General features: G+C 43.4%; 1 protein-coding gene across 1 annotated transcript in view; it reads right to left on the reverse strand.

Moving 5' to 3' along the window:
* Window positions 1–16029, reverse strand: part of SGCD (sarcoglycan, delta (35kDa dystrophin-associated glycoprotein)) — a 172268-nt gene that overhangs the window by 84366 nt on the left and 71873 nt on the right. Inside the window, exon 2 of the mRNA XM_008936195.1 lies at window positions 10208–10393. Within this exon, the coding sequence (XP_008934443.1) occupies window positions 10208–10393 (186 nt within the window). The remainder of the gene's footprint in view (window positions 1–10207; window positions 10394–16029) is intronic.

Consider the following 16029-nt stretch of genomic DNA (forward strand, 5'->3'; position numbering starts at 1 on the left):
GCTCACTTGTGTGGCACAAAGCGTTAACAAGCAATGTGAGAACACAGGAAAGCAGAAAGCTCTCATGTTTTCCAACATTGCTATCTTTAGTGGAGAGAATAAACAGCAGAAAATGGCCACGTCTGCTGCTACAACATACACACTTTTATTTTTGTCATGCCTGTTTTCAGATCTGTAATACAAGGCGGGATTTTAATAGAGCCGAAGGGTGCAATCAGAGCAACTGTGCTGCCAGAAGCGGCATGGAAATGCTGATAGTCGTAATTAGGCACAATATGTAATTGAAGTGCCACACACTTGAGCCTGAGGTGGTGGCTTGAACAAGAGGTGCTGTGCTCCTCCCCAGAGGCAGCACCCGCAGGCTCCCATCAGAGCCCTCTGGGCACAGCTGACCTCTCTGTGCCCAACTCACACCTTGGCACCCCAGCGAGGGGAGCAGGACGGGTCCCCAGCGCCCGGGCCACAGACAGGTGGGTTATAACACATCATGCCTGCTGTAGGGGGATGCTCCATGCATCACCATGACCAGAACAAGGCACTGGCAAGCATCTGAGAAGAGGCTGCCCAAGCCCATATTCCCATGTCCACACCAACAGCCAAACTATAAAGTTTGTCATGAGAAATATCCACTTCTTGCAGCAACAAGACCTGGGCCCTGGAGCCCTGTACAGGTGGAGGAGCAGGGAGATGTCTGAGGTGTTCTCCACCCCAGAGGCAGCACTGCTGCTCAGCCCCTACACCTTAACCTGCCAGAGCCCCTCTCCTGTGTGTTGCAGGACACGCTAAGCCAAAAGGCTTGCAATTTTTTTTCTAGAATAACCAAAATACCATTGGAAGTCAACAAGAACTGTACGAAACCAGAAACTTGTGATGGAAATGAAAGCATCTGGAGGACTCAGGCAAGACAGGCATACCTGCACCCCTGCACCCGTTTGCAGGGCACACTGTCACACAGCACAGCCAGCTCGTAAGGATGGACAGTGTTCTTTCACTTCTCATAAACACATCACAAACCAGGCTTTTGAGTAATTAAACTTTCATTTTACCTGGTTAAGTCACGGTGAAGAATCATTTGTGAGGACCTCCAGTCACCTTAATTGCATAAGGATAAAATAACTTTCATGGACCCCGTGTGTGGGAGTAAACTTTTCAGGTTGGGGTTTTTTTATTCCTTTTCCTGTGTTGGGGTGGAAACTCTAAAGACTTCAATTAGAAGCAATTACTGGAGATGTAGAGGCTTCTCTGAGGTTAAGCCGCCCTTCATTTTCTCAAGAGAAGCCTTTAATTAAATGCAAATAATCACAAATTTCATATAGCAGATTGCCATAATTTCACTATTAGTTACTGGATCTCATTTAAAAAGGAAAGAGGTGGGCAGCAGTGCTGAGTGGATGCAAAGTAATGAGAACTCAAGAGGTCAAAGCTGTTTTACCAGCGTAAATCTATTCCTCTTCTATAAATCTGCCCGCAACCAAATCATTTTAATGTTAACAGGTTGTCCTTCATGCAAGTGCACTGGAGTGTAGTCCCACGGAAGCTTGGGCCTCAATACAAATAATTACCTCAGTCCATCTTACTGTTGACCACGGTAGCAAAGGCAGGATAGGTAATGGGGAAGATGTAATTGAAGTGGAAATGACCAGAACTAAAATGCAAGCTATGATGAATTCAAATGGTACATTCAAGCTCATCTCCACGGCAGAGCTCTGAAAGCATAGGCACATGAAATGGCAGCAAGTATTTTAAATACATCTATCAAATCAGGTATGCTGGAATACAAGGGAAGAAGAGATAATATAGCATCTGCAGGAGGGGAAAGAGGGACTCACCAAAACCACAGCTCTGTAATCCTCCTGACCATCAGTCTTTAGAGCAGGCTCTGACAGTTACAGAAGGTAAATACAGGAAACACATAACTGCAGAGAAAATATGCCACTTTTTCTCTTAGTCCTTTTGTTTAGTCAGACACAAGCTTACCATAGCTAACAGGCAGCAGTTAGCCCATGAGCTCACCCAAAGAAGGTGAAGGTTTCTGCTGCTCAGTACTTTGTACTCTGCACAGTCATTTACAGTGTAAGAGAGGGACATCTCCAACCCCTTGTCATGGATTGTGCTACAAACCGAGATGCAGACGGCAGGAGTTCAGGAGCAAATGCCAAGAAACATTTTAAAAAGCAGCTTTCTGAAAAGCTGATGGCTTTGCAGTACCAGGACAAGCTGAAGAAGGTATGGAGGCTACTCTTGGCAGCACCTCAGCCTTCAGGCAACCACGCAGAAGAGGTGCTTCAGAAGAATTCCATTTTTGTTACAGCAATGGCTGTTGGGTTTTCAAAGCTGAGAAGGTCATTGCTCTCTGTCATGCAGGGAGTTCAGGAGTGATGTCAGGAAGCTCAGAGGGGAAAAAAAAGGCACAAGGAACAAGGGAAGAAGCAGTGGAAAACTTACTCTATGGCTCTGCTTGGCACATCATTTCTGTGTGGTATTCTCAAGTTAAATCATTTCTCCTGCTGCACTGAGAATATGGGGAGGAATCAGACTGTAAGCTATTCAGAGGACTAACTGATTATCGACATTTTAGCAGCGAGCTTGTTTTTGTTCTTTTGCACATTTATAATAATACCTTTTACATGTTCTCTAAGAGACAAATCTCTGCTTCAGAACTGCTAGTCTGAAGATCTTTTGTTGGCACTGAGATGAGTGCTCGTGTGAAATATCTTATTTCTTCAGATGAAAGAGAAACTGAGAACAATCCTCTCTGGAGGGAAGTGGCAGAAGCAGCGATCTGGGACCAAGAGTTTATGACTCGCTCCCCAGCACAGCCCACCTGTGCCCTCTTCCCTGCCCACCAGGTCCTGATGCCACCACACTGTGAAGCAGCTACTCCTGGTCTGGTAAAGCGTCCCACCACACTTCCTGCAGCACAGCAGGGACGTGGGGCACCAGAGGAGACCCTCTTGGTTCGCAGAGATCAAGTGCTCAACCTCACATTGCAAACCACCCAAACCCCTGCCACTCTCCTCCCTCCTCCATCTGTTTTTATCCCTCTGCTCTTGGAGGGACCAAACAAAGCCATAATTGAGTGATGTATTTTCCTACTGTGGAGACACACAGAACACTGGTCATTGAGGCTCGACACCGTGTCCCATACAGCAAATCTGCCAGATGATGTTTTGCCTGTGTGCATGCACTGAACTGCAAGTATGAGAGGGGTTTTGCTGAGTTTTCAAGAGCTTCCTTCAAAACAGAAGCAGTGCTAATCAAGAGATGCTAGGTTCAGGGGTATCTGGGTGTCAGGGCTACATTTTCTGGTGTCCAGTAGAAAACCAGCACCAAGAAAAGCTTTTGCTGGTATGGGGACATGCATAATATCTCTCACTCCTGGTGAGTAGTAAGTACAGAGCTTATGCAGCAGCTTCTTCCACAGCAGGTATACTAATAAATAAGATTGCTTTCTTCTGCATCTGAAAAATACAGAAGCTAAATACATTTGAGATATTCCTGTCTCCTGGACACATACTTCTGTTCAGATGGCTGGAGGACGAACAGTGAATTAGAAATAATTGAGAGCTGGAAGCCTGTCCATTACGATAGAAGCACAATCATGTAAGCCTCAGTTTTTCACTAAACCCAAACCAAAATATTTGAGAGAAAAGGGCCATCTGCTGTCATAACACTATGTTCACCAAAGATTGCCTTGTGCAATAGTCAAACAACAAAAACAAAGAATTACCTAAATGATTGCAGTGCAGTATATCCAGTTTGGTTTAGAAGGATTAGTGGAAGACTTATTATTTCACTATTTCTTTTGCTCCCATGGCATATCTGTAAGCATATCTGATGCTGTGGCAGGCCTCTGAAAAAATCAATGGTTCAGCACAGAGTAGAGACAGTGAAGTAAAAATATGGAGTCCTTTCATCACTTTTGGTAACAAGGAAGATGAAAGCCTTACGTGCTTATGCTGGCTGAAAAAAAAAGTGGTATTAGGATAATCAAAATGAAATATTATCAGAGACTGAGTTTTCAAAGGTGTAGCACTAGAAGAGACTCATGTTTCTGTAACTCAGCAAGACATCAGTACCAAACGCTTCACACTCTGGAGGACACAGCAATGAAGGGGTCAAACTTGTAATAACATCATGCAATATTCTATTAAAACTGACTATATTATTCTAAACTCCAAAGGAGTAAGGGAAGAAGAGTACTGTATGTCACGTTTAAAAAAGAGAAGTTATCTCAATTGCTTTTCATACTAAGACAGAAACTCTCTAGGAATAAAATTCAGATCTCTAACGAGAGTGTAATAGAAATATAACCCACCTTTTCCTCAATCCAGGAGGAAGGAAATTAGAATTTACTGTACAGAAACTGCAAATAGAAAGCATTATGGTGAAGAGCTTGATGCGCTGATGTCAAGACTCCTACATTTCAGGGGGTAAGGATTTCACCTGTAGAACTTCTTCACTTAATAGTACAACCACAGTATTACTGGTGCTGTCAGACCACTACAAGATTAACAAGTTTATATCAGGAGATGGCAGTCCACATGAAGGAGGAATGAAGGGGACACAAAGCTCTTGGGTCATGTAGGCAGTCTCAAAACAATTACTTGTTTTATAAAAAGAATTAGGATGAAAAAGGGGTGGGCGGGTGTGTGTGAGGGAGAGAGAGAGAAAAAAAAGAACTTCATTCTTTCCTCAGTAAGTATATAGTAATATTAATTCTAACTCTAAACAATTTTAGCTGACTGATTACAGTTACACTACAAAGAGAAGCTGAAAAGCAGATCAGATTTCCTTCCCATGTTGGCCTTACCATTGCACCTAAAAAGACCCCAGAGAAATCATGAAAAGGCAATATAAACTGCACAGTCATTTTATTCTGAGGCAATTTTTGATTTAAAAGAAAAATTTAGAACAAAGTGTCTTCCTTTAAATCATTAATAAAAGAATCCTGCCCTGTTAGGGAAATGAGCTTTCCTAATTCTAATCCATCTTTACTGCTGTGTTATTACCCTACTGTTTTCCTGTAATTAAAATGTGGCAGGTAGTTTACACACAAGAGGGAGTAATTGTATTGGATGTAACTGTTCATAACCAAACTTTAAAAGCTCATTTTTCTTATCAACTTTTAATAAAGAAAGCAAGATAATAATGATATTTAGCATTTGTGCCACCTACAGCAGCAGTTTATCTCTCTAAATTGCTAACATTTCATTCAATGATGCTAAAACATACCTCTTCAGCTATGAATGCAGCCTGCAGCAAAAAATCTGAACAACTGGAGTCATTTGTTCCTGTTTAATTAAAATAATAAAATATGGCAAAGCCTCATCCTACAGGACATAAACCTTCAAAAAACCTTGTGTGCTTCTGGAAGGAGAACATAGAGCTTGCATGTGCTGTGACTGGGGAGCACCCCAACCTCAGCCTGACGAGGCCTGGGGGGAAGATCCCCTCTCCCTGCATCCGAAGGAGGATGGAATGAGGCAGGTCATTGCCTGCCCATTTCTACATTGCATTTCCTCAAAGGTGCATGCACAGAGGACACAGGCAGTCTGTCTGGGTTTCCACAGACCTAGAAGCAGCACATGCTCTCCTGGTTTGGAGTAAGATGTCATGTTTGAATTGTGAAAGGCCTCTTGAATTCCAGAGTTGCAGAATATTTTCCTTACAAAGATTATTCTGGAGCCTTTGCTTTGGACAATTATTAGAAGACAGTTCTTCTGGAATTAGAAGCCTTGCAAGATGATTAGGGGAGAAAAAAATATTATTTCTCCATTTATTATTGTTTACAGTCTAGCAGAACCTGCCAATATATAGAACTACAGGATGCCATATACAAACAGATTCTGTCCCAAAGAGCATAAAGTCCAAAACATGCAAATAGGCAGCTATGGATAGAAACATCAAGGAAGGGCAAAGGAAAATCAAAGGTTCCTCAGTGTTTTGATGGGCAGAGAAGTGGGTGGGCATTTGCCATTTAAATGCATGCACAAAAGGACACAGTTCTCATCTGTTCTGTTTAGAAGTGTTCCTGCTGCCTAACAGACTACAAAGGGATACGAATGCATAATGCTTTAGACTCCTGACACTGTTTAAAATACCAGGCATTGTATGCTGCCCTTGTGGAAAGAGGTCAGTGCACTGTCATTGCCCATTATCTGAGCCTTCTGAGCCTTGTATTGTTTAAAATAAAGATATTGGTTTGCTGTGTTTATGTAAGCACAACTTTTCTTGTAATATTCAGAAACTAATACAATGGGAGGCTTTTAGAGATGGTTTAAGCTCACTAGTAATTGCTGAAATGGAGATGCCCAGAACATCACAGGCATACAGCATTAAAGATGCATGTGCTTATATATGCCCAGTCACAGGCAATCCTACTGCCAAAGAGCTACATCACTGGACACTAATGCATGTGGACCATAAAAAGGAAGGTTGTTAAGAGCTCTGGTTCCAGCCATGTAATTAGTTTGGCAGACATAAACCCTTGCAGGGGCTGTGCCATCCTCAGCCAAACTCAGTGCAGCTCGAGGTTGAGCCCTCCACTACACAGGCATGACAGCAGGACAGAGCCCAAGCCTGTGCTGGACCTGCAGACTGAGCAGCTGAGTCACACGCACAGCCCACAGGCATTCATGTTTTCTCCCCAAACCCAGTAAGTGCAAACCACGTACTTTTACCAGGCTTGTCCAAAATCTGAATGAAGCAGACTTCCCTTTATCTATCTAACATTGTAAAGCTGAATTTTGGGTAGTGGTTTCTACCTCAATTAGGTCAGGCCACCTTCAGTGTGTGTGTTTGGGTTTCAACCCACATTGGTGGCTTTGGTCCAGATTCATTCTGTGGTTTGATTTAAAAATCCAAGTAAGGTTTAGAAGTAGCAACCTTCAGAGACCTTCCTGCAGTCCCAGAGCAGCCCAGTCCTGATATAAATTAATGGGATAAATGGACCTGGCTATGGGATAGGCAGATGATATTTGAGGTCCTCTCCCGGCCTGTTTTTCATACAGCCTCTGCCTGATAAAGGCATTTAAAGCAAATTGAGGATCAAATAGTACATGAGAAGCAAATGACTGCACTAGAGGATAGAACAGACAGTGACCAACTGGCCCCCCACAAATGTGACACTGCTTTGACAGCCCTGTGTGAAAAGCAATAGCTACGCATAAATTTGTTTCAGCCTTGAACATTCAGATAAAAGCAAAACCTAGAATAAATTAGTGGTGTCTTGCTTATTAAAAGCCACAGATTGGAAGCTTACCATGTGATTTTACAGGAGTTGTCTCCTGGATCACGAGCCAGCGGGGCATGGAGGGGGGAGAGAGAAGGAGGTGAGGGCTTGACGGGGAAGTGGAGTGGATGGATGCTGCTACAGCATGCATGAGAAGGTGGGGTGTTACCCTGAGATTGTCTTGCTTCGTCTCCTCCTCCCTTCTCCACTCCCCATTACCAGCATTTAAAACACCCCCGAGTTTTCTTGAGCAGGTTTGCTGTGCTCATTAAAATACTGTGAGCACTTATTGGCTATAATGAGCACTCATTAAATTCTGGTAAGTGCCAGGACTGTTCTGTGGAGTTGAATAGGCTCAGGTTCTGGGAAGAGAGCTGAGGGGTGGGAAGGTACTGGAAACACTACATTTTCCACAAGAACATCACTCTCCCTTCCATTTTCATCCTGCAAACACTGGGGTAACACAGACCTGTTAAGTAGCAGCTATTTCTTACTGACTGCTCAAATCCTTCCCCTGCCCCTGAAGGACTCTCGTCTCCTCTTATCAGAACAGGAACAAATTAAAAGATTTTTCTATATTTACATCTCCTCATTTGAGAATTTTCCTACATTTGTTATTTAGAGATAAAAGTCTGCCTCTAAAAATTCACTTAGCAAAGTGGTTTTCTCAGCCTCGGGGAATGGTGCAGGAGGGATTGCAGAGCAGGATCCAAAGCAGCTGGCAAGGCTGCAGGAGCAGCAGGAGACCAGGAGATGAATGGGTGCATCTCAGGGCAAGGATCACATTTTGCATGCCCTGCTCTTATATTTCTGTTTCCACTTGGCTGTGACAGAGACACACGCCCTGACTGTTGCAGCCATACGTACAACCACAAAGTGGTTCCCACTGCACAATTCAGTGCTACCATCTGTCTTTTTATCACCAAATGCTGCTCATTGCCTACTAACATCAGAAGATATGAATTAACTAAGATCATATACAAACATACTTTATCCTGGACTAATCCCCAGTGATTCAGTTGGCAAGTGACTACTTAAGGAAACAGAATCAGATGAGAGTTTGAAGATCAGTGCGTCCCCCAAAAAGCCAGTGTTTATCCTAGTGGGATGAAGAGAGCTGCTGAAATGGGGAGTTTCTGTGTGTATCCCTAAGAGATGACCCTTCTGCAGATGGCCTGCAAAATGCAATGTATCAGGAGAGTGCACTGAGGGAGAAAGGAGCAGAGAAGTTCACCTGGCTTCCCAAGCAACTTGTAGAGAATTGACTGGCCACCAGCAAATAGCAGAAAGCATGGAACCAACTTATTGGTTATGTTATTCTAAAGAAATAAAGTTGAATTCCTAAAAAGTGAGAATCTGAAATCCTGTTATTTTGTGCTTGGGCTGATGATACCCATACTACTGCCTGTATGATGAGCCTACAACCAAGTCTTCCATCACCTCAGAAATATCCATTTTTCAACTACATTAACCTGAAGACCACAATTCAGCACAAAATCTGTATCAAGCTGGCATCAATTTCACAAGATTAAATAACTAGCCTGGTTAAGCATTAATTGCTCCAGTTTGGCTCACTCTTCACCCACTCACAGGACCTTTTGTGGATTTCTGCTTTCTAGTTGTTGCTCCCTAAGCACATATGCATTGCAATATTCTGCACACCTTGACAGCATCCTGGTTAGAGAAAATGAATGCTGCATGTTCCCCTGACACAGCATTTTGTCTGCTGGATACACTGAGTCTGAGATTGTTTACACAACTTCTCATGGCCCATTAATGACATAATGTTGGACACAGCTGTTCAGGGCTTCACAAGACCCAAGCAGGGGAAGAAATGCCAGAAGACTTCAAACACACTGCTCACATCAGTGCCTGGCTGGCAAAGTCCTTGAAAATGGTCTAGGGGAATTTAGCCTTCCAGCTCTTTCATCAAGTAAATCCAGGATTAAAGCCTCAAACTAAGTTTCTCCTGGAGACTCAAATGATCCTAAAATAACTCTATCTGACCAAGGTGGCAGTGACTGCTTTGAAGAAGAGAGAACCAATCATTTCATTTTCACTTGGCTTGACCAGTTATCTACTGAAAAACTAGGACCTGCCACATACAAAAGGCTCCCTACCTCTGGAAGTAGGGTGTGCTCAGTTCATCAAGTCCTGACTTTCACAGTGTTTAAGCAGGAGTGATGAAGTTCATAATATAAAAAGGCAATTCAGGCAATTCAAGGTCAAGGCACCCCTTATGATCCCAAAAAGACTTTGAACACAGTTCAAATGATGCACAGAGTGCTCGGGGTGCAGAAGGCACCATCTGCCCCAGTGTAGTCTACCTCCCAGTACAACTGCCCAGTATTTTTCTAGGGGCTTCTGGAAAGCTGACCCTGGCCATGTGGTCTGTGCAGCATGGGAGTGCTGCTGCCAGCACTGATGTGCCCCAACCACAGCACACTGAAGATAAAGATATGCTCTACCTAAATACCACACCCAGAGACCCACCCTGGAAATCTCATTTTTCTTCATGAAGCTTTTGGAACAACTTGAATTTTCCCTAAGAAAAAGGCAAATAAAATTTCTTGACTTCCCACTTATGGAGAAAAGCAAAAAAAGGACTAAAAGAGAGGTTCAAAACATTCCTAAACCCCTGTTCAAAATAATGTACTTCATTAATTTTAAAACACTTTATAACTGAAAACTGGGGTGAGGTGCTGTATATTGTTCACGTATATACATGTGTGTGTACAGTAGCTAAGAGGAACATGATCTGCAATGCTGAGCTGATTCCTCAGCTTGGCAATACTGCAGACATCCCCAGCAGAAAAAGAAGATCATTGAGTAAATTTGTTTCTCCCTGTAATAACCACTATCCATGGCAACTAAACCACCCCATTATCAAAGCTGTATCTGAAGTCATGCTCACGGGAAAGACCATCACCCTCCCTCATCTTCCCCAGACTTTTCAGGGTAACCCCTACTTACAATTGTGAAGTTCATAACCTTCAGAATCCAGATGGTCATAGCAAGGTTCACCAGGATTAAAATCATTAGGAGCAGCACAAAGAAATAGAGGCATCTCTTCCTCCAGCCATAAATCCCCACTTTGTATACCTGGGGTCCTTCTGAGGTCTGCATTGTGCTCCGGTGTGCGTACTGTTCCTGAGGCATCTGAAATGATCACAAAGAGAGAACCATGTTTATTAAGCAGCAAGAGAAAGCCGATGATAAAAGCTGCCTGTGTCTGTGCCTCTTGGAGGGGTTTGGTTTGGCTTTCTCAGAGTTTACCAGCTGGGCAGCATCTCTTTCCATATCTTGGTTCTGCATTATTTTTCTTTCTGCTTACTATATGCAGTAACATACCAAAACAGAATTTTATGTGTTAAATGTATAGATATATTTATAAATACACGTAAGCACACTGTCTAAAGGTATCGTATGGAGATCACTCTTGAGTGACTCTGTTCACTGCCCCAGGTTTTGCAAGGCAGGCACTCCAGGGCCTCTAAGGATCCTGGGGGGAAAATTTTGCATGCGTTTGGTAAAAGCAGTCGAGTTCAGCAGTTTGTTTTGAAGATGCAATATTACTTCTCAGAGGCTTTAATTTAAAAAAAAAAAAAAAAATCATCTCAAATGAAATCATTCCTTCCAGCCAAAGAAAAAAGGCAAAGGGGAAATGTTTGCCTCTCTCCTTTCCCACACCCCAATGTTTCTTAACCAAGTAAACCTGAAGCAGAATGTTCTCCAGCTCTTAGATCTCAAACAAATTATCCCCAAATATCTGTGCTGGTTTAACAAGGACTCCTGGAGTGGCCATGGCGCTCTAGGACAACGACTCTGGGCCAAAACCAAGGAAAGAGGGAAGAGAGTAAAGCTGGTACTGAGGAAAGCAGTACAGCAGCAGGAAGAACTACTTTACAGTCCCCCATGACAAGCACCATTCCCTCTCCTACATTCCCATACTTGGCTGGCTCCGGGCAGTCAGGGATCTGGCTGCTCCCATTGTGGATGGGAAGAGATGGGTGCTTTTAACCAGCATTGCAACCAGCTGGGCTGAGAGTCCAGAGCACACCCAATGCACAACAGTTGTGTGGAAACAGCTGCATGTGCATGAGGTGGTGAACATGGAGATACTTCATGCTGCACAAATGAATCAGAGAACCGCAGGATGATTTGGGTTGGAAGGGACCTTTCGAGGTCATCTTGTCCAACCCCCATGGAGCAAGGACATCTGCAACTAGAGCAGGTTCCTCAGAACCCCATCCAACCTCACCTGGAATGGTTCCAGGGATGGGGCTTCAACTACCTCTCTGGGCAACCAGGGCCAGGGTCTCACCACACTCACTGTGAAAAATGAAAATATTCAAGATCTCGCCATTCACACTTGGGGTGCAGAAAGCCACTTTCATGGGCTTCCCTCAGGGATCAGTTTCTTCCATTTTCAGAACTTTTTGCTGCACAGACTGAGGATATCACATCATCTCTCACAACACAGTTTGCTGAATGGTTTGCATTTTAGACTCGGTCTAGATAATAAGCTCCCAAACACATTGTTCCACTACTGATGCAAGACCACAGGCTTCTTCCTCAGGGTATCTGGCAGCAATGTTTTTATGCAGAGAAATACAAAATTCACATAACAGGAGGAAACAATGCGAGTTCCTCTGTGGGAGTGTGCTCTCCAAGGGTGGAATGAGACAATGGTAGAAATAAGATGCTCACTGACAGCAGCTTATGTTTGTTTACCATTAGTTTCCTGGTTTTTCCTTACTTTTTTTGCTAATAGCTTCATAGTGCAGGATCTAATAAAATAAAATAAAGCATGCAGTTGTTGGTGGTGCAAAGCCCACTGCATGCCATTGCAAGGTGAGTTTCTTCAGGGAATAACTTTTATTCTAGTAGCATCTCTAGTAGAATCACTAGAGGTGAAGTCAACACTTTATATTTCTGCTGCTCCAGCGCTGGAGCCCACACATTTGAAGCAAAAGCTGCCTGAAGAATGAGTTACCTTTTTTTTTTTACTACTTTACTTTTCACTGCTCCAGAAGTTGCTAAGACCTGTGTTTTCTAACGCTGCTTGGTGTTGTCGTCTGTAGTATAGAGAATCAGCCACCTTTCCCTCTCCCTTCTTCCATGAACCTTCACCCCTCAGCCAGGCTGAAACACGGTCTCAGGTGCTAAATAAATAAATCCATTCAGGCAATAAATTATTTTCAGATCAGAGGCAATGACACCTCTCCTGATCTGGACCTCTAAAGCAAAGCTGACATATTCAGAAGGCTGTGTTCAGCTTGGGGAGGCTGGTCTGCTCACATCACTGCTGTCATCCCAACAGCGATGCTCCTCCAGAGGGTGGAGGTGCCCATCTGCCTCCTCCTCTAATGTCAGCAACTGTGTTAATCCCCCACACTCAAAATTCATGACAGCAGCTGAAAACAGGGACATTTAAAAAAACAGTAACAGATGAGGTCCTCCTATCATTTTCCTATCAGGTTTCTGAACCACCACATATTAAAGAATTTTTTCCCCTATATGCTTGAAAGCTACAGCCCACCAAGGAGAAAAAGCAAGTCATACTTGTGCATCAGCAGGGTGCTGCAGAGGACACCCTCAAGAGGAGACCCCGGGCACCAGCACTGCCCACCCTGCAGACAGGTGCCAGGCTGAGCTCCCTCCTTTCAAGGTGTTGCCTGTGCTCGCCAAACTAGAACTGGAACAAGGCTCAGCCAGCCCAGCTACGCCAAGCCCGCCTGCTTCTGACAGCTTTCTCAGCTGGCCTTAAAAAAGGATCTCACATCACCCTTCAAGCCATGCCTCATTTACAACCTCAGCCTTCCCCAACCCAGCTAATGCTGTGAAGCTCTGCAACATCAACCAGTGCAGACAGCTGTATTGTGTCGAGGGGAGCCGAGGCTCACAGCAAATAAGCCTGTTCTGAATCCAGGCTGCCTCAGCCAGCTTAGCCAACGTGCATGAAAAGTACACCACCAAAGAAAGGTGTATCTGTATTAAACAGCAGTTTTCAGTAGTGTAAACGTGCTCACCATAAATCACTCCTGCCAGCTGGGTTGTCTACCTCTCTACCACAAAACCACCCGAAGCCCAAGCAGACCCGTAGCTTTTACCAAGCGAGAGCAAAGCAAGTTGGTGACAACAGATCCAACTTGGTCTGCACTGGTATTTTTGCTCACAGATGACAAGCCAGCAACTGTGAAGAGCTTTGCAGCACAGAGGTCATCAGAGAGAGAGGAGCTGGGTCACCAACCCATATGTGCACTTGGAGAAAACCAGGGCTTTTTACACTGCTACAACCACCCTGATCTGCGCAAAGCAAAATCTTAAACAACAATAAATTACAGAGTTTCTACTACCTGGGGGAAATTATAACCACAACTACTGTACAGTCAAGGATTTTATTGCCTAATATTTTAACAGGGTATCCTGGAGAGCAAATAATAAATGCAGCCTCTCCCTTTGAGAAAATGAATAAATTGCATTGCTAACCCTCTCAAATCATGGAAGAGGTTTGACCAATAAGAAACAATATGAAATACCCAACTCAAAATATCTCTTTCTTGCAAAACTTGTTTACTCTCTTTATCTCTTCTGTGCTCTCTTTTTTTTTCTTTCTTTCTTTTTTTTTACTTGCAGTTCCTATATTGGAGAAAATAGCATATCCAGCTGGGGTAAAACTTTGCAGACATCAAAAGAATTTGTAGGAACAGAACATAAACACAAAGAGCAAATTGTATCCACACAGCAGCCTGATTTTGAGAATTTCTCTGGTTCCAATAACGTATTTAGCTCACAACTGCCCTAACAGATAGAGCAACTAAAGTACTACAACAGGCATGATAAACATGACTTAGTAATACAGCATAAATTTATAACAAGAAAACAGCATGGGAATCATAGATAACATGCTCTTTCTGCACAAACTCTCACATAGCTATAGTTAAAGCCACACAATAGCACAATTTCTTTGGGCAGTCACAATAGCAGAATTGTGACTGCCCAAAGAAAATACTCATGTCTGTAGTTCTCAAGGAAAAGATGACAGAATGATGGACAGAGAGTGCTGAGGTGTGCTAAACAAGAAGGCGGCCAGCAAGGCAACTACGCGAGGAACCAGCTATATCCACTATCAATAATCTGCTCTGTGTGGGAGGGAAAAGTATGCTAGTCATAATTTACATTTTAGCAACTTTTCATGACTCAAGCATTAAAAACAACTAAGGCACCAGTAAAAAAAGTATTGCTGTGGAAGGACATCCACTGGTTGCACTTGCAAGGCTCCTGCCTTTTCAATTACTGAACTAAGGGGAAAGGCTGCTACTTGCTTAATAGGCTATTTTTCTTCTTCAAGAAAATATTAGGAACAACCATGTAATTTCATAATAGTGGTGAAAACAATACTGAAACAAATACAGAAATAGGAAAGAGAAGCATTCCTTCCAAAAATCGGATCTGAAAGTGTCTGCCTGACATGAGAGGGCTTGAAGACACCCATGTGCAGCACTGGACCACCATCAGCACATGTACAATCCCATTCACAATACAAGAAAAAGCAGCATGCCAAATCTTTGCAGTTTAGCCAAAGACAACATTGCCATGACTACAAAAGTACAGCCTGGAACCCGGGTAAGTCTCCAAGGAATTCTTGCTGCTGCTGCAAAAAAAAATGGGTAATAAGTTTTTGCACAAGAGCTGTACATTGTGTCCTTACATACTAATACTGCAAACAGGGCCTGATACCAAATCCAGACCACTTAGAAAAGCTATTCACCCTTTCACTTTAGCATACCTTAGAGTATGCTTCCATGACAAGAAAGATTCATGGTTTTTTAAGACCACTGGAAGACTCATGTCACCATGTCATCTGACCCATGCCGGCTGCTTGCCGAGTACTTCTGGCAGAGAAGCTTCAGCATGTTCCTTCAATAAAGCTGAAACCAAACTCAGCAGAAAGGCATTACAAAACAGAACTGGCACTGAGCTTCCAAAAATCACATCAGACCCCACCAGTAAAGAGGCAGATCTTTACTGGATGCCTCTCTCCCTTCCACCACACCCTCCTGCCCCAGCAGAAAGCTTCTCACTCAGGGTGCACAACCCATGTGAACGAGTCACTGGGCAGGAGAAGTGTTTTATATGCATAAGGGTGGATAAACACATTTCCCTTGCAAACCCTGGAGCTGTAACATCCCCTAGCCATGCTGGCTTTGTAGGCTCATTGAGGGCTATGAACAGGGTGAGGCATAACAAGAGGAATCAATAATGTTTTGGTGCCATAGGGGTTCCTTTGATCAGCGCTTAAATGATCTATGTTTAGTAATAGAACAATTTCAAGCTGCAAGGGGATGCAATGTGGGAAGATGACTTCTATCTTCTGAGTCCACTTGAAATTTGCTGCTGAAAATGCCCTAGAGAGCATTGAAACAGCTGCAGCACAGAGCAAAAGCCTTGGACCTACCTCTCTCACATCTGCCTTCTCGCTGGGTCCATATCACCCACATCCTCTTCTCTTTGCCTTTTTTTTTTTTTTTTTTTTTTTTAAAAACAGAAACCTTTTCTTTTGGGCTAAAATGAGGGGAAAAAAAGACCAAACCAACTTAAAAAACCTTCAGAGGTGCTCTCTGCCATATCACTGGAAGGCAATGTACTTGTATTCGCTAGCCGTGAATGCTTCGCAGATTCATCCTCTTTAATTTCTCTGTCTTTTAAGTGCACACTATCCACCAGTTTCAAAAGAACAGACATTTCTGGAGTGTGACTGAGAACAAAATTTGGCACGAAGAGTATTTTGA

Source organism: Merops nubicus, unplaced genomic scaffold (assembly GCF_000691845.1).
Source record: "Merops nubicus isolate BGI_N331 unplaced genomic scaffold, ASM69184v1 scaffold15042, whole genome shotgun sequence".
In the NCBI taxonomy this organism is placed as follows: Eukaryota; Metazoa; Chordata; class Aves; order Coraciiformes; family Meropidae; genus Merops; species Merops nubicus.